General features: G+C 40.9%; 1 protein-coding gene and 1 pseudogene across 1 annotated transcript in view; both read right to left on the reverse strand.

Moving 5' to 3' along the window:
* Zc3hc1 (zinc finger C3HC-type containing 1) overlaps nt 1-9,042 on the reverse strand; it is a 25,778-nt gene extending 16,736 nt beyond the window's left edge. Inside the window, exons 1-3 of the mRNA XM_004642751.2 lie at nt 8,900-9,042; nt 6,597-6,708; nt 820-970 (exon numbers count right to left, since the gene is read on the reverse strand). Of these exons, the coding sequence (XP_004642808.1) occupies nt 820-970; nt 6,597-6,708; nt 8,900-9,042 (406 nt within the window). The remainder of the gene's footprint in view (nt 1-819; nt 971-6,596; nt 6,709-8,899) is intronic.
* A 1,406-nt stretch (nt 9,043-10,448) lies between these two features.
* Nucleotides 10,449-20,250, reverse strand: part of LOC101583728 — a 19,032-nt pseudogene continuing 9,230 nt past the window's right edge.

The raw sequence follows: 20,250 nt of genomic DNA on the forward strand, positions 1-20,250 counted from the left end.
AAATAAAAAAAGTATGTAAATTATATCTCAATAAAGCTTTTAAAAAAAAATACACTATATAGATTCAAAATCCAGTAGTCCAGAGTCTTTAAGAATACAAACAGAAGACTAGGCATGGTGGCATGTGCTTGCAATCCCCAGCTCTTAGGAGGCTGTAAACAGGCAGATCACTATGAGTCTGATCTAGTAGTGGGACCCTGAACACCCTGTAAACCCTTCCCTAAAATACAAAAACAAAACAAACCAAAAAAACCCCCACACAACCATAAATAAAAATGACTGAATTTTAAAAATACATGAAAATAATAGCAACTACATCATCATATTTTTCGAAAAATAATTTGTAAATCGAGATCCTAAGATCAGTAAAGGAGATATAGCATAATTTAAAAGGCAAGACATTCCAAAGTGTGAACATGTAGAAACCCTTTGTTTCTTTTTACATAAAGTATGTATTTTCTTTTCTTTTTTTTTTTTTGGCGGAACCGGGGATTGAACTCAGGCCCTTCCGCTTGCCAGGGAAGCGCTTATTTCACTGAGCTATCTCCCTGGCCCCTAGATGTATGTATTTTCAAATGAAAAAGCAAACATACTGCTGTTATTTACCTAGAATACATAAAGTCAAGTCAATTCTACACTAGCTTGGTTTTCAAGAAAAGTAATGACACAAGCTAATCATTCAGGTGAAGGTGTTCACAAATTCACCTCGTTATACACCGAAGATATTTTTTGCTCAAATAGTGATTTTTTTTTTTTTCCCTAGAAAAACTAGCACATCTTTGAATGTGAAGAAAGAGGTTATCTGTGCTTTATACTTACATCTGTCAAAGTCAAAGGCTGGCTGTAAACTGGCACAAAGAAAAGCTTGACAGCTGGAGCACTTAAGCATGTCACACTCAACTGTGACCCAACCATATTTTGCACACACAAGAGGGCTCAGCTCATGGGGCTTCCCTGCCCATTTCAAAGAGTGTTCATGTTAAGAAAAACAACACTGCAAGTATATTTAAATGAATAAGTCAGAATGAAAACTTTAACTCATTGTTAATGCATTTGGGATAAACACATTAAAGAGGTAAGAAAAATTATAAAGACTTTTTACAGCGCAGATAGACACATGCTTTACAGAATCATGGTCATCTGAGTAATAAGCAGTGAAAAAGTTATTAACTTTTTCTCAAGGGAACACTATATTTCACATGATTCAAAGTTTATTCTGTAGCACACCTGTAGCCCTAGCTACTCAGAAAGCTAAGGAAAACCACTTGTCTTGAGATTGTCATGGACAACACAATGAAACCTCATCTCAAAAAAAACTCACTACTGGTGATGGGATGCAACATAGAAGCCATGCACTATTATTTAACCTGAAACACTAGGTACTTAAAACACACTAATGAACACATTATGATAAGCCTAATCAACAGAAGTGGAAATTCTTAAGTTAGAACCATCTCATAGAAAATAAGGAAAATATTCACACGTAGAAGTTGGGACTGGAAAAAAAAAAAAAAAAAAAAGTTGGGACTATTTCCTGCTACTTGTGCCTACTTTCCCTTTGTACCATATCTACCTTTACCTTTACTTTTCAAAGAATAAAAGTCATAAAATTAGTATTCATCTCCCCAAGTTAACTGTTATATAATAGCAGGTATGTACAGATGTACACGTCTTAAACAGCTGAGAGTAGCCAAAAATGTATTTAAATGTTTACTGATCCTTATTACTGATTCTTCTTTATTTATTTTTTTGTAATTGGTGCTAGGCATTGAACCCAGGACTGTCACACAGTTATATCCCTAGTCTTTTTTAAAATTTTTACTTTTAGTTTTGATATGAGGTCTGGCTCAGTCAAGTTGCCTAGGCTACACTGCCCCAGCCTCTTAAGTGCTGGGATTACTGGGTGCACAAGGTGTGTGTGTGCGTGTCTTAATATCTTACCCAATAAGCTCCTTTTTTTTTTTTTTTTTGCGGAGCCAGGGATTGGAGCTCTTATTTTATATAGCACAAAGATGGAAAAAAAGGATAAAGCTAGAAAGTTCTGTATTTTTATAAAGGATATAGAAATTTGGAAAAACCTGTATCAGCAAAAGAAGGAAGATTAGATAACAGAATTTAGATACAAATGTTAAAGGAACTTAGGTTATCTAGAATAAAAGTTACAGAATCACTTAACAAGGTCAAGTTAAGTAAATGATCAACAAAAATAAAAAATAAATGATCACCATGTTCAGAGGTGATCAATTTACAGCACATAAGAGCAAAAGGAAATGGATCTAAATACCGTATTGAAATTGAATTGAATCCAAAGAACTGCAGGTTAGTTAAAATACCTTGTCCTTCTTGAGCACATTAAAGTCACTGAGTAGTGAATAGGGACGATGTCTGTGCCAGGATAACGTGGAGAGGCCACACAATGCAGCCTGAATCCAAGTAGAGTGAAAAAGGAAACAACATAGAAGGGTAGTCCATGCTAGGGGTGTCAAAGCAAAATGAGATGTAAAAGACATCCATATAGATCAGGGCTGGGGAGATACCTCAGTAATACAAGTGCCTGCCTGGCAAGTACAAGGTCCTGAGTTCGATCCCTGGTACAGGAAAAAAAAAAAGACCTCCACATAGGCAAGTTCTGTGTGGAGTGCCAGGGTCTGAATGGAATAAAGGGCTGTGATCCCACACTCTGTGAGGTTGAATCAAGAGTATCACAAGTTTGAGGTCAGACCCGCAGAGCTGCATTGACTACTAGATTTATTTTTTAAACTAGAAAATGTTTTAAATTTATAATTCCATATTTATAATGTTGGCCACAACATTATGATTATTCCTTGTCTGTACTTTAGTATTTTTCACCATTTGTGAAGAAACATTAAAACAAGTTAAATGGAAAAAAAAAAAAAAAAAAACAAGTTTGAGGTCAGAGTGGGCAATAGGGTGACTTAGCAAGAGCCTGTCTTAAAATAACATTTTTTTAAAAAAGGGGCATTAATGTGGCTCAGTATAAATATCCTGAGTTCAAACCCTAAATACCGTGAAAAAGAAAAGGTTATTCATGCAGAAGGAGACAGCAGCAAAGCAAAATGAAAGAGTGTGTGCATACAGGGAGACTGATGAAACTGTATTAAGGATAAAAAGAATTGGGCTTTACAATGTTGAGTAAAGATAAGACAGTATGGAAAGAGAGGCAATAAGAATGAATTCTGTGGTGCAGAACAACAATTACAAGTGCCAGCAGGTAGTCATATAGTTCTTTAAATACAGAGATTAATATAGAAACACATGTAGACATACACAGGTGTACAGTTGGCTTTTCTAATTGGTAGGGTCTGTATCTGCAAGTGTAGCTAGCCATAAATTTAAGAGTTTTTGTTTTGTTTCCCAAAGAATCCACCTGAGTGCTGAGGCTATAACTAAATGATAGAATACTTGCCTGGTATAAGTAAGACACTGATTTTAATCACTCCATAGCCCAGGCTGGTCTCAAACTGATCATGATCCTCCTGTTTCTACTTCCTGAAGGCTGAGATTACAGGAATGTACCACCACACCCAGCCCATACAGATTTTTTTGCTCATTAATATTCCCAAATAGCACTTACACTGTATGTGATACTATATGTAAATAATCTAGAGATGTCTTAAATTATACAGGAGAGTATATGTAGGGCCTATGTAAGTACTATCCCATTTTTTATAGGAAACTTCAATAACCAGGGATTTGGGCATCCACAGGGGTCCTGAAGCCAATCCCCCCATGGATACCAAGGTATAATTCTTCATGTACACATCAATGTAGGTCCACATACATATGCATATGTGACTATATATCTATACATACAGCATTCCCTAATTCCCTAGCTTTTCCCTCTAAGGGTACCCAACAGCCAGGAGCTACAAGTTCACACTGTAACACCCCACAGATCTTGGCTTTGTATCCTGCCCAGCTCAGTACTAGAAACTGAACCCAGGGCCTTCACCCTGTTATATTCCCAGGTCTTTTTTAAGACAAGGTCAGCTAAGTAGCTAAACTGCCCAGGATAGAATACAATTTGGGATCCTCCTACCTTAGCCCCCTAGAATAGTGGGGTTATAGGTAGGATCCTGACCTTTAAATAGCATTCTAGAGCCAGGTATGGTGACATATCCCTGTAGTATCAGCACTTGGAAGGGTGAGGCAGGAGGGCAGCCACAAACTTGAGGCCATCCTAGGCTATGCAGTAAGTTCAAGGTTGAGACCCTGTCTCAAAACACTAAGAAAAAAAGAAAAAAAAAAAAAGACACAGAAGTCACTTGAAGAGGATCTCACTGACTACTGAGGGACAACTGGAGCATAGTAATGGATTGTAATCCACTGAACTAAAAAAAAGGAAGCATGTCCCAGTGATCCTACAAATATGTAAATAAGAATATAAAATTTGATGAATGGGAGTAATAGTTTTAGAGGATGAGCCAGCCAAAAAAAAAAAAAAAAAAAATCCTTCTGAACTTTAGTCAGGCTCAGGATGCTTTGGTTCGATCCCCAGATCCTCATGCTTTACCAGACCTGCCCTTATGGCATCCTGGGCCAGCCAAAAAAAAAAAAAAAAAAAAAATCCTTCAGTTTTAGAGGACTTGCTGATGGTGTGGTTTTTATTACAAAGGAGTTATTGTATAGTGAAATATCTATAGTTATTTCATTGTCAATATTCCCTTCACCATAAAGAGATAACCCTTAATAAATGCCACCTATTAGATACATGAACATACAGCATCACTTCATGATCCTCCTGCATAGCCTGAACCTATCAGAAAGAAATACCAGACAAAGGTGAGTTGAAATATGGCCTATACTTTGCTTAGCTCTTCAAAGGTGACATGATGATGCAATAAAAGCAAAAACCCACCTGAGTAAATGTTCTAAATTATAGGAGGCTAAAGCAATATGGCAACAAAATGCAATGATTATCAACAAGATCTTTTCTAATTTTTCTTTATCCTTTTATTTATATATTTGGTACAGGGTCTCACTACACAGCTCAGACTTGTAGTGATCCTCCTGTCACAGCCTCCCCACTGCTGGGATTATAGGAGTATGCCACCACACCTGGTTTCAGTGGCTGGCATCGCACAGGTTCCAGGGCCTATACAACATGTGGTACCAGGAATCAAATTCAGGTCCTTGTGCTTGTTAGGCAGGCACTTAGACTGCTGAGCTATCACCCCAGCCCAACAAGATCTTCTTTGCGACAAAAAACATTATTAGTTCAACTAATTAAAAAAAACTGGAAATTGAGGATTAGATGGTAATAATTTATCATTGTCAATATGCTGGTTTATCTTTTGGAGGTATAAAACATTGAACCCAGTGTCTCAAGTACACAAGTGATCTACCATTGAAGTACATCCTTGACCTTTTTTACTTTGAAAGAGGGTATCATTAAAATTGCCCAAGCTGTCCTCAAACTTGCCTCAGCCTCTCAATTAGCTGGGATTACAAGTATGAGATAATATCTGGCAATTTTATGATTTTGATTGTTGCTTTGAGTATGAAGAAGAAAGTCTTTGTGAGAAATATTTGGGAGCAATGAAACATCACTTCGGCAACTTATCTGCAAATAACACACACACACAAAATAATAATAACTTTGTAAACTTTCTACAGGTATGAATACTCAGCCCCTGTATCCTCAGGTTCTCCTTCAACGAACCAAGGACACCAAAAATACTTTTAGGGTTGGGGATTTAGCTCAGTGGTAGAGTACTTGCCCTAGGATATGTGAGGCCCTAGGTTCAGCCCTTAGTACTGCACACACACAAATAAACAATTTTGCAAAATGGCATCTGTACTGAACACAGACTTTTCTCTAGTCATTACTCCCTAAATAAAAAAGTATAACAACTATATAGCATTTACATTGTATTACAAGTAATCTAGGAATGATTTAAAGTATATAGGACAGGGGCTGGTGAGATGGCTCAGTGGTCTAAAGCACCTACTTAAAACAAGCTAAGCTAAGCAAAGCACAGGGACAGTGGTTCAATCCCCTAGCACCACATGCCAGCCAGCCCCGCCCCTTGGTGGGCTGAGCTGGCCACACACACACACACAGAAATAAATAAATAAATTTAAAAAATAAATAAATAAAGTATATAGGACAATATGCATAATTTATATGTAAACACTACACATTTCATATAGAGGACTTGAACTTGAAAATATCCCCAAGGAAACTTAAGCTACTTTCTCTTAGATTTTTTTTTCTTTGATGGAATCGGGGATTGAACTCAGGCGCTTGCGCTTGCCAGCCCCAGGGAAACTTAAGGACAGTTATTTATTTAATTTAATTTATTATTATTATTATTATTATTTTGGCAGAACACGGGATTGAACTCAGACTCTTGCGTTTGCCAGGGATGCGCTTATTCTACTGAGCTATCTCCCCGACCCCTATGTATTTAATTTTTGAGAGATAATATACCATGATGCTAATTTTCCTATAAAAGTTCTTATCAAGTTTGACTCTTCAGTGTAGTACAGTAGAATAAGAGGTGTAATGCCTAAAAATTAACAATTCCAGGCACAGGTAGAATGCACAAATTATATGAACTGAAAAAGGATATAGAAAATGTTTCTACTCTGCTAAAGAAGGCTTCTTTGCTTGTAGACTCCAGTGGTAGTTGCTCTGGTTGGGGAGATCCATTAAGTGGCTGGAATGTGGCAGGCATGTCCTTTCTAAAATAAAGTGGAAGAACAGTTGGTAACTTTTCATGATATGACTCTGCTTAAATGTTTTATAGCTAGCTTCTCTTTAGATCATATTCTCAGACCAAAAACTGAATTTTAAGTTTCTTAAAAATAACTTTAGTCACATCATTCCTCTGCTTAACATTTTAATGGGTTTCAAAATACTTACTAAATAGAATCCAAATTTTCCAATCTAGCACTCCTAATTCAATAGTTGAGGCTTTTTTTGGGGGGGGGGTACTGGGATCAAACTTAGAACTTTGTGCTTTCAATAGTTTAAAAACTAAATTCCTATCTCTGCTTCAGACAATTTGTATCTTTGTAATGCTCCATTAATACCAAACTATTTTCTAGCTTACTCTGTCCTTCAACTATATTTTACTTTAGTAAACTAAAAATAAGACAGTTTAAATTACTTCAGAAACTTAGTGCCTCTATCAGCAGAAAAAACAACTTACATTACTACCTGGATGGACCATAGATACTCCTTTCAAAGAGAACCAATTAAAAAAGAATCAAATCACAGTAAAGATCCTTAGATTTCATGAAAAAAATTACGGGAAGGAAAACAAAGTAGTCAAACAATTCTTTCATCTTCAGTGAAAGGCATTCTTTTCTTTTCCTGAGACAGGGTCCCACAACATAGCCCAAGCTGGGCTGGAACTTGAGGCAATCCTGCCTCAGTCTGGGAAAAATATATAGGGGTTGGCCACCATGTCCAGCTGTGAAAGGCATTTCAACAGCATTAGGGGAATGAAGATTTTTTTTTTTTTGGCGGGGGGGGGAGACTGGGCATTGAACTCAGAACCTTGCACTTGCCAGGTAAGCACTTATTCTACTGAGCCATCTCTCGGGCCAACTGAATGAAGACTGACTGGGGCTTGGAAATGCTGAGAGAAAAAATATTTTCTTAATAGAATAACTTTACACTAATAATTTTGGCTTGAAAGAAATATATTTTTTTTTCTTCTAAGAATTCTCAGATCCAGAGAAAGATGTGGTTCTTGAAAAAAAACTTAGGGGGCTGGGAGATGGCTCAGTGGAATAAGCACTTCCCTGGCAAGCACAAGGACCTGAGTTCAATCCCCAGTTCCGCCAAAAAAAAGAAAAGAAAAAAACCCCTGACCACCCACAAATTTGAATGAGACTAAAATGGTAATTGATTAGCCAATCTGAGATGCAGTATTTCTTCAATGATGAAGGCTTAATTAAATTTCACTGTCCAGGCCTGATGGCACCCCAGCATTGGGAGGCTGTGGCATGAGGATTATTGAAAGTTTGCTATCAGCCTGGGCTACAAAGTAAGCTGAAGGCCAGTCTGAACTGCATCGTGAAACATCGTCTCAAAAAGACAAAACAAACAAATTCAGTGTAGTATAAACACTATCTGTGAATTTGTCACAAAATGGATATAATTTTTGTCACCAAAGGAAATTTATTCACATTACGGTTGTTGGGTATGTTTTGAAATACTATTTGCATTCAACACTACTTGAAAATTGCGATAGTATATATGCTAGGTATTACTTAACTCTAATAAAAACGCACGTTCTTGTATAATTTTTTTTTTCTCTTTTACCATCTTAACTACTTTCTAAAGTAACTGGCTTCATGTACAATCTCCCGATTGTAATCCCAATTATTTGGGAGTCTAAGAAAGAAGGAAGATGAGTTCGAGACCAATCTGGGTAATGTAATGAAGCCCTAGCTTTCAAAAAAGAATAAAAAATCCTACGTGGTCTGCTGTATGAATCTAAAAACATTTCAAAGAAAAAGGGCTCATAAGCTTTACCAGACTACCGAAGGGGATCTCCGGAGCAAAAATGTTAGGGTCCCCAACTAAAAGCGGGGCCGGGGATACAGCTCAGCAGCACCAGCGCCTGCCTGCGTTCGCTTCCCAGTACCAAAAACAAAGTTAAGAATTTATTCACTTAATGGTTCTTCTTCCTCGAAAAAAGTCTTAGGGCAAAAATCAGCCTGTGGTGCTGAATCAAGTAAATCCTGAGAAAGTCAAAGCCCACCAGTCATAGTAATCGCTTTCGAAATGCAGTAAGTCATCCCCACTGGCAAAATCGCCAACTGAGCGGCCGCCCTGCAGCCCCTCTTCTCGCTCCCGGCCTAGTTTCCTGCCCTCTCCAATCTTCCAGAGGCCAGACCCAGGGAACACAGGAGAACTCACGCTTCTGCGCCTCCCTCTTCCGGGGCAATCCCCTCATCTATCAACTGCCGGACTTTTTGGGGTGTTCCTTCTGGAGACCGCACAACACCCCAATTCTTTTCAGCCCCTGCGGCAAACGCCGGCCCCTCACTGGGCGCCGCCATCTTGGTCCGTTGGTGAGTTGTGTCCCCGCGGGTTTGAAGTCTTGGAACTTCCGTTCTGGGCGGTTAACATCCGCCTCTCTGGGCAACTTCAAGGTGCAAGAGTCTGGCTGGTTTCTGATTCTACTCCCCGCCCCCGACCCCCCGTTTTCCCTCTCCTTAACCAATTTAAACTCATTGCTAATTTTTATCATCATTTCTTGGCAACATTTAAATGTGGGTTGGGATTAAGAAATTGTTAACTTTGTTACATATGATAATGGCATTTCATTTGTTGTCTAAGACAGGGTCTCCCTACATAGTCCTGCCAGTTTTGTACTCACTATGTAGCTCAGGCTGGCCTTGCGTTTGTGGTGATCCTCTTGCTTCAGTCTCCTGAATGCTGGGATTACAGGCCTGTGCCACCATGTCACTGATTTTTGTTTTTGACTGAGTCAGGGTCTCACTATGTGGTCCATACCAGCCTTGAACTTACCAAATAAATAGCCTAGGCTGATTTTAAGCTTGTGATCCTCCTGCCGCCTTCTGAGAGCTGATACTGCAGGCATGTGCCAACACCTGGCTTGTGGATATGGTTTTTAAAAGTATTGAGATACATCCATATATATGCAGGATGGCTGGGATGATTGTACTCATAACTTGCACCAGTTTTTTTTAAATAGCAGTTAATGTTTAGAATTTTCACTTTGACTGTGTGCTGATATCAGTGATCTGAGCAACTACATCGAGGACAGCAATGTGTAATACAAAACCCATGGTTGAATACCTCTCATCTTGGTCTTCTAAATGTGCACCGTTTCTAATGTCTTATCAATTATTATACTCTTATAATAAAACAAAAAATTGATTTTTGTTTTCGTTTTATGTATTTGGTACAGGGTGTCACTAAGCAGCTCTGACTTGTGGTGATCCTCCTGTTTTCAGCCTCCCCAGCGCCAGGATTACAGGCATGTGTCACCACACTCAGACTCAGTCACTGGTTTAGCGTGCCCCAGGGACGGGGACAGCGTACCGTTCGGGATCTGGGTTCAAACCCTGACCCCTAAGCTTGTCAAGCAGGCACTTAGTCCACTGAGCTATCTCACCAGCCCCAAGATTTCTTGAAAGCAAACATCAATATTCAAGTATTGGGGCTGGTGAGATGGCTCAGTGGTCTAAAAGCACCTACTTAGAACAAGCTTAGCAAAGCACAGGGACCGCGGTTCAATCCCCCAGCACCACATGCCAGCCAGCCCCACCCCCTGGTGGGCTGAGCTGGCCACACACACACACACACACACACACACATAAATAAATAAATAAATAAAATTTAAAAAAAATTCAAGTATTTCCCCAATCTTGCATAACTGTATCTGTTAATCTGAGCAACAGATTGGACGATAAAAATAGACAATACAAATCTTTTATGGTTAAAACTTCAATAGAAACAATCTTGGACAAGCAGGAAGAGCACCGATTTGGAAGCTTGCAGCAACACAGGACTGCGTGAGTCCCCAGGGCAGCTGTGCACCTCTCCTGGGCCCTGTGTGGCAGCAGGTGTGGGTGACCTGCCCCAGCACAGGCCACTGTGGCTCTGCACAAGGCTGGGGCATGCCCACTCCATAGAAAAATGGACTTCCTCTTGGTGATGGCAATGTGGCGATGCCTGAGAGCAGCTCTGTCCCGGTGCACAGGTGCAGGTCAGCCTTGTTGATCTTGCAAGTCATTGCAAATGTCATCCAGGTGGTTGTTGAAGTCCACGAGTAGGACCTGCTGTGCAGAAGGGACACCGAGATCCTCTGTGTCTCACAGAGTCGTGGTGTGGAGCTCTGCACCTCCGCCTCTTCTCATGGTGCTCATACTCGTGGATCGTTGATGATCCACAGTCCATAGCGAACTTGGTGTTGTTCACCATGATGAGCATGGTGTCCATGAAGCCCTCGGTGACCTGGTTGGGGCTGGCATCCTTTACACATTCATTAGCTTGATAGTAACCAGCAATCACATAACTGTTGTCTTTGCACCATGAATCAGACTGAGGGCCACTTCCAGCATGGGTGCCAGGGCCAGTGTGCTCTAGAAGAGGAATATGCAGTCCGTGAATAGCATGTGGGGACCTCCCAGGCCACCGAGCTGCAGGTGGTCCTTGCGTAGCTTCTGCTTTTCCACCAGGAGCAGGATACTGCCCGGCTGTGGGGCACCTCAATGGGGAAGCGGAGAAGCAGGATGAGATGGCGAGCATCCCTGGCGCGGACCTGGCTGGCAGCCCCCACGAGGCCAGCTATCTCCCGCAACCTTGATGTTTCCGGCCTGACTCAGCTCGAGCTTCTCGCTGCCCACCCCCTGCACGTGGGTTTCTCAGTGTTTGCTGGAAAGCAGTTTGTAAACTCTTTTTTGTCTATCATGGTTTGTTTCGATTAAAGTATACTCTTCAGAAAGGTGTGGGTTTTTTGTTTTGTTTTGTTTTGTTTTTTTTTTTGTGTGTGTGTGCTAGAGACTGAATAAAAGGCCTTACACTAGGTAAGTGCTCTACAACCTCAGCTCTATTTTTTTTTAAATATTTATTTATTTATTTAGTGTGTGTGGCCAGCTCAGCCCACCAGGGGGCGGGGCCGGCTGGCATGTGGTACTGGGGGATTGAACCGTGGTCTCTGTGCTTTGCTTAGCTTAGCTTGTTCTAAGTAGGTGCTTTAGACCACTGAGCCATCTCACCAGCCCAGCTCTATTTTTTTTAAATTGCTGTGTCACTAGTATTTACAGCAGTGCTTGGACACAGTAGATGATTAATAAATAGTTAAGTTGCTAAATTGCCTTGATTGGTGTCTTAGTTACTGTTCTCTCGTTGCTGGGACAAATACCCGACACTCAAAATGAAGGGAGGAAAGGTTTATTTAGCTCACAGTTACTGGAGGGTTCAGTCCATACTCGGCTGGGTCCAAGGCAGAGCAGCACAGAGCAGAAAGCAACCTTTCATGGCGGCGGCAAAGAGCAAGAGCACAAGGGAGGGGTAGCAGCAGCTCAAGCAGCTAGCTTCTCTTCCCACCTTACATTGTAATGCAAATTGCCTGCCCCAGGGTAGGGGAAGTACTCACACCTATGGGTACTTCCCAGTATTTACCCACCTATGGGTAATCCCAGCAGGACTAAAACCCATAATCCCAGCCTTGGATCACACATAATCCCAGTGGATCATGAGTTAACACAAACTCTAGAAGTCCTCACCCCATGACTGCATGAGGCTTTGGGGGGACAACTAGACACAAACCATAACAATTGGGCTCAAACTTGGGATCCTCCTGCCTTAACCTACCAGAGTTCTGGGATTCCAGGCATGTGTCACTACATCTAGCCTATGCTTTCCCTTGAGAAAAAATTTTAAATTTGCCTTCCATCTAATGTATGCAACCAAGAGCCTGACTCCTTTTTACTTGCCGAGGTCCCTTTGCCTTTATGCTGATGAAATTATCCAAGACCAAATTTAAAGGAAATTATCTAAAAAGCTGCCAATGCTCAAAACCTATAGAATTGTCATCATCTCTATTTTTTATTATAAAAATGATATGTAATTACATTCTAGAACATTCTGAAAATAGAGATGAAAAGAAAAAAATCAAAATTTCACTCTCTACCTTAATAACTATTAGTATTTTATCTTTTTTTCTCTTTTAAACTTAGTATTAATTCAATTTAAACAAGGTTGTCTGTGAACTTGGATGTTATAGTGGGTTGAATAGTGTCTTATTTATTTATCTTTTCTTTCCAAGCTGTCCTTGAATTCACTACACAGCTCAGGCTGACCTCAAATGCAAAGCAATCTTCCTGCCTCAGCCTCCTGAGTGCTGGAATTGCAGGCATGAATTTCCACTCTTGACTGCTCTCCGAATTTTATTCCTGCCTGGCACGTGTAAATGTGACTTCACTTGTAAATGTGATCTTTGCAGATGCAAATATGTTAAGATGAGGGCATACTGAATTAAGATGGGCTCTAAATCCAGTATGACTGGTGTGTTTTAAAAGAAGAGGGAAATTTGGACACAGAGACAAGCAGAGAAAGCACCTCAAGGGACAGTAAAGCTCCAAGCCAAGAATTCCAGGGATGGCCCACAAGCAGCAAGCAAGGAGAGGGGTGCAAACAGATTCCCCTTCAGAGTCTCTCAAAGAGACAACCCTGCTGACACTCTGATCTCAACTTTCACCCCCAGAACTGGGAGGGAATAAATTTCTATGATTTGATTTCAAGTCACCCAGTCTGTGGTTCTTTGTTACAGTGGCCCTAGTTCTGTGACTGAATTTTGCAACCCCCCCCAAAAAACACATATGCAATTACTTGAGAATGGGACATTATTTGGAGATATAGATGGTTCCTGTCTTACAAGTTTGTCTTACAATCCTTTGACTTTATAATGGTGCAGAAATGATAGGCATCCATTAGAAATAATGCTATAAATTTTGATCTTTGATCACCTCCCAGGCTAGTGAGTTGTTTTGTGGTAGGATTTGCTCTCAAGGTGGCGGGCGCTGTGGCTCCGGTGCAGCCCCACGGTCACCCTGGGAAACAGCCAGTGGTCAAGAGTGTGCTGTGTTGCTGCGCTCTGATGGTGGGAGCTTAGGTGCGGAAGTGCATTTCTTTTTCTTTTCTTTTTTAAAAATGTATGTAGTACAGGGTCTACAGGGTCTCACTACCCAGATGGGACTCATAGTGATCCTCCTGTTTCAGCCTCCCAAGAGCTGGGATTACAGTTACCACGCCCAGTCTCAGTCACCGGCTCAGTGAACTCCAGGGGTGGGGCCCGTACAGCATACTGGGGCTCGAACCCCGGTCCCTGCATCTGCCTAAGCAGGCACTTTAATCCGCTGAGCTATCTGGCCGGCCCTCAAAAGTGCATTTTTGACTGACAGTATTGCCTACTCCTTACAGCTTCATTTTTTTTTTTAAAAAATATTTAAACACTTATTTTTAAATTTATTTTATTTATATTTTTTTTTTTTTATTTGAGAGAGAGAGAGAGAGAGAGAGAGAGAGACCAGCTCAGCCCACCAGGGGGCGGGCTGGCTGGCATGTGGTGCTGGGGGATTGAACCGCGGTCCCTGTGCTTTGCTAAGCTTGTTCTAAGTAGGTGCTTTAGACCACTGAGCCATCTCTCCAGCCCCTCCTTACAGCTTCATTGAGACATAGCCTATGGCAGGTCAAGGAGCATTTCCTAGGCTTCTGAGTAAAATGAGGCAGGCTTCTGGGATGGGAAAAAGGGGGAAGAATGCATGAAGATGGATGTGTTTTCATGGAGGAAGGTCCATGAAGAATATAGTATGAATGAATGTATTTCCTTGCAAGCCAAAGAGATAGGCTCCAGACCAAATCTCCCTGGCTGGAGTCTTGATTTTGGATTTCTGGCTTCCAGAATTTGCAAAAGTGTATTTCTGTGGCTGAAGCCACAGAGACTGTGATACTTTGTTGTGACACCCCGAGCTAACTAACATACTTTGAAAATCAATGAAGATAGGGAAAATGCCACTATTGAGGATGGAAAGGAGATGGGGTGGGGAAGAACTGAAGTGAAAAGAGTGTTTTTTACAAAAAGGAAGGAGACCAAGTGTTGGAAGGAGCAGGAGAGGGTGGGGGACAAAAAAAAAAAAAAGCAAGAAAAAGAAAAGAAAAAAAGAAATAAGACATATTATGTACATGCACCAACATCCCACAATAAATGTAATCACTGAGTACTGCAAACATGTACTAATAAAAGCATAATTCATGAGGCCGGGGAGATAGCTCAGTAGAATTAGCACTTCCCTGGCAAGTGCAAGAGTCTAAGTTCAATACCTGGTTCCGCAAAAAAAAAAAAGAAAAAAAGAAAAAAAAAAGAAAGAAAGAAAGAAAGAAAGAAAAAATCTTTTAGCTCCATTAGCAAAATAAATGCATTTAAAAATGAAAAAAAGCATAATTCATAATTCATAATTATTTTATTTTTTTTACAGGTTAAGTTTTCTTTTTTTAAAATTTTATTTATTTATTTGTGTGTGTGTGCGTGGCCAGCTCAGCCCACCAGGGGGCGGGGCTGGCTGGCATGTGGTGCTGGGGGATTGAACCACAGTCCCTGTGCTTTGCTAAGCTTGATTCTAAGTAGGTGCTTTAGACCACTGAGCCATCTCACCAGCCCCATAATTCTTTAGCTACAACAAACTATAGTGGTGTTTATCATACTGTGACTGTCATCAGTAGAAGTGCAGATATTTTTATACTTACTGCAAATCCTTTGGAATTTATTTATTTATTTATTTATTTATTTATTTATTTTGGTATTGGGGAACGAACTCAGGTGCCTATGCTGCTGCTGAGCTATCTCTCTGGCTCTATTCCTTATTTTAAACTTAATACCTATTAGATTTGCACTTGACTTGTGCTTAATGTGTTGATAAGGAAGCATATTAGGCTGGGCATGTTGGTGCATGCCTGTGATCTCAGCACTTGGGAGGCTGAGACAGGAGGGTCACTTTTGAGTTTGAGGTCAGCCTGGGCTACAAAGTGAGTTCAAGGCCAGCCTGAACTAGAGTTGCATAGTGAGAACCCTATGTCAGAAAAAAAAAGAAAAGGAATTAATTAAATATTAATGGGCTAGGGAGATAGCTTAGTGGCATAAGTGCCTGCCTGGCAAGCACAAGGTCCTGAGTTTGATCCCGGGTACGGGGTACTGTATGCTGTGCTACGGGGTGTGGTGGCACATGCCTGTAATCCCAGCACTGGTGAGGCTGAGACAAGAGGATCACTACAAGTCCGAACTGCATAGCAAGATCTTGTACTAAAAGAATAATTTAAAAATTAATTATTAATTACTATATTAAAATTTTAATTATTTTAGGCCTGGTAATATAGTTCAGTGGTAGAGTACTTGCCTAGCATGCATAAGGCCCTGGGTTTGATGCCAGCACTGCAAAAATTTTGTTCTAATGTTTTGAAGCTCTATATAATGTGGTTATAGCTATTGTTATATTACAAATTATTATATGGGGGGGCTTTTGGGAATCGAACTCAGGACCTCACACTTGCCAGGCAGGTGCTGCACCACTGAGCTAAATTCCTAGCCCTCATATATTATATGTTTATACGCCATATTTTGTGATATAATGTCCATCCTGACACAGTCATAGGAACTGTAGTCTTCCATTACCTTTAGCTAAACATAACACAATTCTCTAACTTATTTGTCTGACAGTAAATAGGTCATAAGATCATCTTCATTCTAGAGGGGTCTTGCCCGTACCCAGGACAAGAAGAATCTAAATAGACACTTTTTTTTTTTTTTTGACAAGTTTTGTTGGGCTTCCCCACCTAGGCTATTAGCAACCATGTCTGTGCAGTGAAGTTTCCATACAAACCCTGAATAAACTAGGTTTCATGGTATACACTTTAATACCCACACCCTGGGAGGCTGAGGCAGGAGGATGTTAAGTCTGAACTCAATTTGGTGAGACTCTATTCAAAATTTAAAAAGTGCTAAAGGGGCTAATCCCTGTCTCCCCAAACAAGACTGGGATGTGGCTCTATGTGAAGGCCCTCAGGTCAATACTCAGTATAGAACAAAACAAAAGTCCTAAAAGGGTCGGGGTGGTGGCATATGCCTGTAATTTCAGCTACCAAGGATACTGAGGTAGTAGGATCCCCAGTTCAGGGCCGGCTTGGACAATGTGGTGAGACTTCATCTCCAAGATAAAATAAAAATCTAGGGGTGTAGCTCGGTGATAGAACCCCTGTCAGTATAATGCCCAATCCTGAGATAGGGGGATCCAAAAGGACAGGCCTTGGGGAGCTTTTGGACTGCGGAGCACAGGGAGCCCCTGGAGAGTGGTGCTCCCAGAAGGCATAGAAACCCCATTCCCTTCCTCAATGCTCACTCGTGTGCACCTCTGTGATATTCTTTAAAATGCACTTATCAATGGAAGTAAATGTTTCCTTGTGTTCTATGAGCCACTAAAGCAAATGCAGAAACCCTGATTTATGGCCAATGGTTATAAAGACAGGTAAAATCAACCCAGGTCTTGGAGGCAGAGGCAGAAGGATTGCAAGTTCAAGCCCACCCTGGGGAACTTAGCAACTGAGTGAGACTCTGTCTCAACATTTAAAATAATAATTTTAAAAGGTTGGGAGCATGTAATCCTAGCACTCAGGAGACTGAGGCAGGAGGATCATTGTGAGTTCAAGATCAGCCTGGGCTACAAAGTGAGCTCAAGGCCAGCCTGAACTAAGTAATGACCCTGTCTCAAAAAAGCTAAAAAAACAAACAAACAAAAAAAAAAAACCAAAAAAACATTGGGGTACAGCTAGGTTCAATTCCCAGGACTACACAAAACAAAAAGCAGCAAGGCCTGAGCTTGTTACTGGCATCTGAAGGGCAGGAGAGCAGTGTTGGGGCCTGAATACTCAATCCGTGGGCTCTGATGCTACGTCCAGGCAGACAGTGTGAAACTGAACTGGAGTAGAGGACACCCAGCTGGAGTCCGCCTCTGCAGCACTGATTGCCTGATTGCTAGTGCGGAGAAGCCTGCACAGCTTGTGAGGCCATGGATGCCTTCTGTGTTGGTGATAGAGACAGCAGAGGAGGAGCAGCTCTTTGGTTTTTCTTGCTCTACAGTTAAAAATTGGTGAAACAATGATAATTGGTTTCTTTTGTAACACCATACATTTTATTTTATGCATCAAAAAAGTTATTCTGAAAAAGATTTTATATTAATTTTGTAGTGATGCATTGGTTAGGCCAATATAATTGGTTTCAAGTTTAATCCTATACATTTTTATGATTTTTATTTTTTGGTACAGGGTCCCACTACGTAGTTCAGATTTGTAGTGATCCTCCTGTCTCAGCCTCCCCAGCTCTGGATTATAGGTATGCACCACCATGACTGGTTCCACCATGTCCTGTTCCTGCTGGCACCGCATGCAGTACTGGGGATTGAACTCTGGGACCTTGCGCTTGCCAGGCAGGCACTTATGCCACCGAGCTATTTCCCCAGCCCAATCCTACACATTTTATTGTATTCATTGAAGCATTATTGTAAAAATGGGCTCATCAACTTCACCAGGCTGATACACACTGGAAATTCTTGACTGAAGCTGCGTTCTAGGTACAGAGAAGCCAAAACACTGTGCTGTGAACAGATCCCAAAGGGGAGAGAAAGTCAGCGGGGACATGGTAGTCCACTGTCCCTTGAGGGGTTGTCCCATTTAGAGATATCATACCCAACTCCTAACATTTCCTTTTGAAGTTGGGGGCTGAAAACAGCCTCCTACCTGACACCCATACTACCACCGGACAACAGTCCCTGTCTGTGTTTTTATATGCTGATGGTAATTCTATCTTTGCTTTTACTTCTTTGGACTCTTTCATACCTTTGTTTAATTTTATTTTTAATCTTTCTTGAGATAAGCTCTTCCTATGTAGTTCAGGCTGGGCTTGAATTCACTGTGTAGCACAGGTTGGCTTGGAACTCTCAGTGATTTTCCTGCCTCAGACTCCCGAGTGTGCATTATAGGTGTGTGCCACCATGCCTGGCTCCTTGCATTTCTTTTCTTTCTTGCTTGTTTTTTTTTTAAATTTTATTTATTTATTTCTGTGTGTGTGTGTGTGTGTGTGTGTGTGGCCAGCTCAGCCCACCAGGGGGCAGGGCTGGCTGGCATGTGGTGCTGGGGATTGAACCGCGGTCCCTGTGCTTTTGCTTAGGTTGTTCTAAGTAGGTGCTTTAGACCACTGAGCCATCTCACCAGCCCGTTTTTTTGTTTTTTTAAGACAAAGTCTTGCTATATAGTTCAGGCTGTGCTTGAATTCACCACGTAGCCCAAGTTGGCTTCAAAGTTGCAGTGCTCATTCCGCCTCAGCCTCCCAAGTAGTGGGATCACAGGCATGTGCCACTGCACCCAGCTTCCCTGCATTTCTTTAGCACCTTTTTGTTAGATTTCATTTATTTATTTATTTATTTATTTATTTATTTATTTATTTATACTTGGTACAGGGTCTCACTACACAGCTTGGACCCAGAGTGATCCTCCTTTTTCAGCCTCCCCAGTGCTGGGATTACAGGCATGTACCACCATGCCTACTCTTTTTTTTTTTTTTTCCCTGCTCTTATTTTTATTACTTTAAATTTCTAAAATTACAACATGCTAATTTTAGGCTTGAGAGATCTGCACTTACTGCTTTTTGTTGGTTTTGCTATTTGTTTTGTTCTGTTTTTTTAGAGAAGGTCTTGCTGTGTAGCCCAGGCTGGCCTCAAATTCATCATGATCCTCCACCCTCCCCCTCCCAAGTGCTGGGATCATAGGTTTGGGCCACCATTCCTGGCTGTACTTACTGTCTTTATCACTGCAGGTTAAAAAAGAAGAAAGTTCTGTCAAAAAATGTAGAATAAGATTTTTTTTTTCTGTATTTTAGGGAAGGGTCTACAGAGTGTTCAGGGTCTCACTACTAGATCGGACTTTGTAGTGATCCACCTGTTTACAGCCCCCCAAGAGCTGGGATTACAGATACGCGCCACCACACCCAGTCTCAATTACGTCTCAGGGCACCCCGGGGGCGGGGCCGGCATGGCAGGCCCGGGGATGGAACACTGAATAAGATATCTTGCGTGAAAGAATAAGAAACCAAAGTCAGAATACAATTTATATAACCCCAGTCATATAATAAACAAAAATAGAATACGTGTGTTGGTCCACACATGTGTTTGCAGAGACACAGAAAGAGATCTGGAAGGACAGACATCAGACTTACAGTCTTCTGGAGAAGAGGGCTGAACTGGGGAGAAGGTGGGGAAAGGGGAACATTTCATGTTATTCTATATATCCTGGTTGTTAAAGATTATTCAGTAAAGATACTTTTTTTGAAGCAATGTCTCACTATATAGTTTAGGCTAACTTTGTACTCACTATGCACCCCAGACTGGCCTTGAACTCTTTTTTTTTCCATAATTTTATTGAGAAACAAATAGCAATGAAACAGTTTCAAACCAAATTGGTAGGACAGTTTCAATAATTAACACATCGCATACATTCTTCCTAGTGGTTAATTGCTCTACATGATGTGGACATGATGTCCTATTTACAAACACTATTAGAACAAATCACTCTCTTCATTAAGAGAATGTAACTATATATCTATCCTAACCACTTTGAATACACAGATACAAAATGGACATTCATCTGTATCCCGTTTTTTGTTAAGTTCCATCATTTAAACATTATAGGTGTGT

The sequence above is a fragment of the Octodon degus genome, unplaced genomic scaffold (assembly GCF_000260255.1).
Source record: "Octodon degus isolate 3935 unplaced genomic scaffold, OctDeg1.0 scaffold00160, whole genome shotgun sequence".
In the NCBI taxonomy this organism is placed as follows: domain Eukaryota; kingdom Metazoa; phylum Chordata; class Mammalia; order Rodentia; family Octodontidae; genus Octodon; species Octodon degus.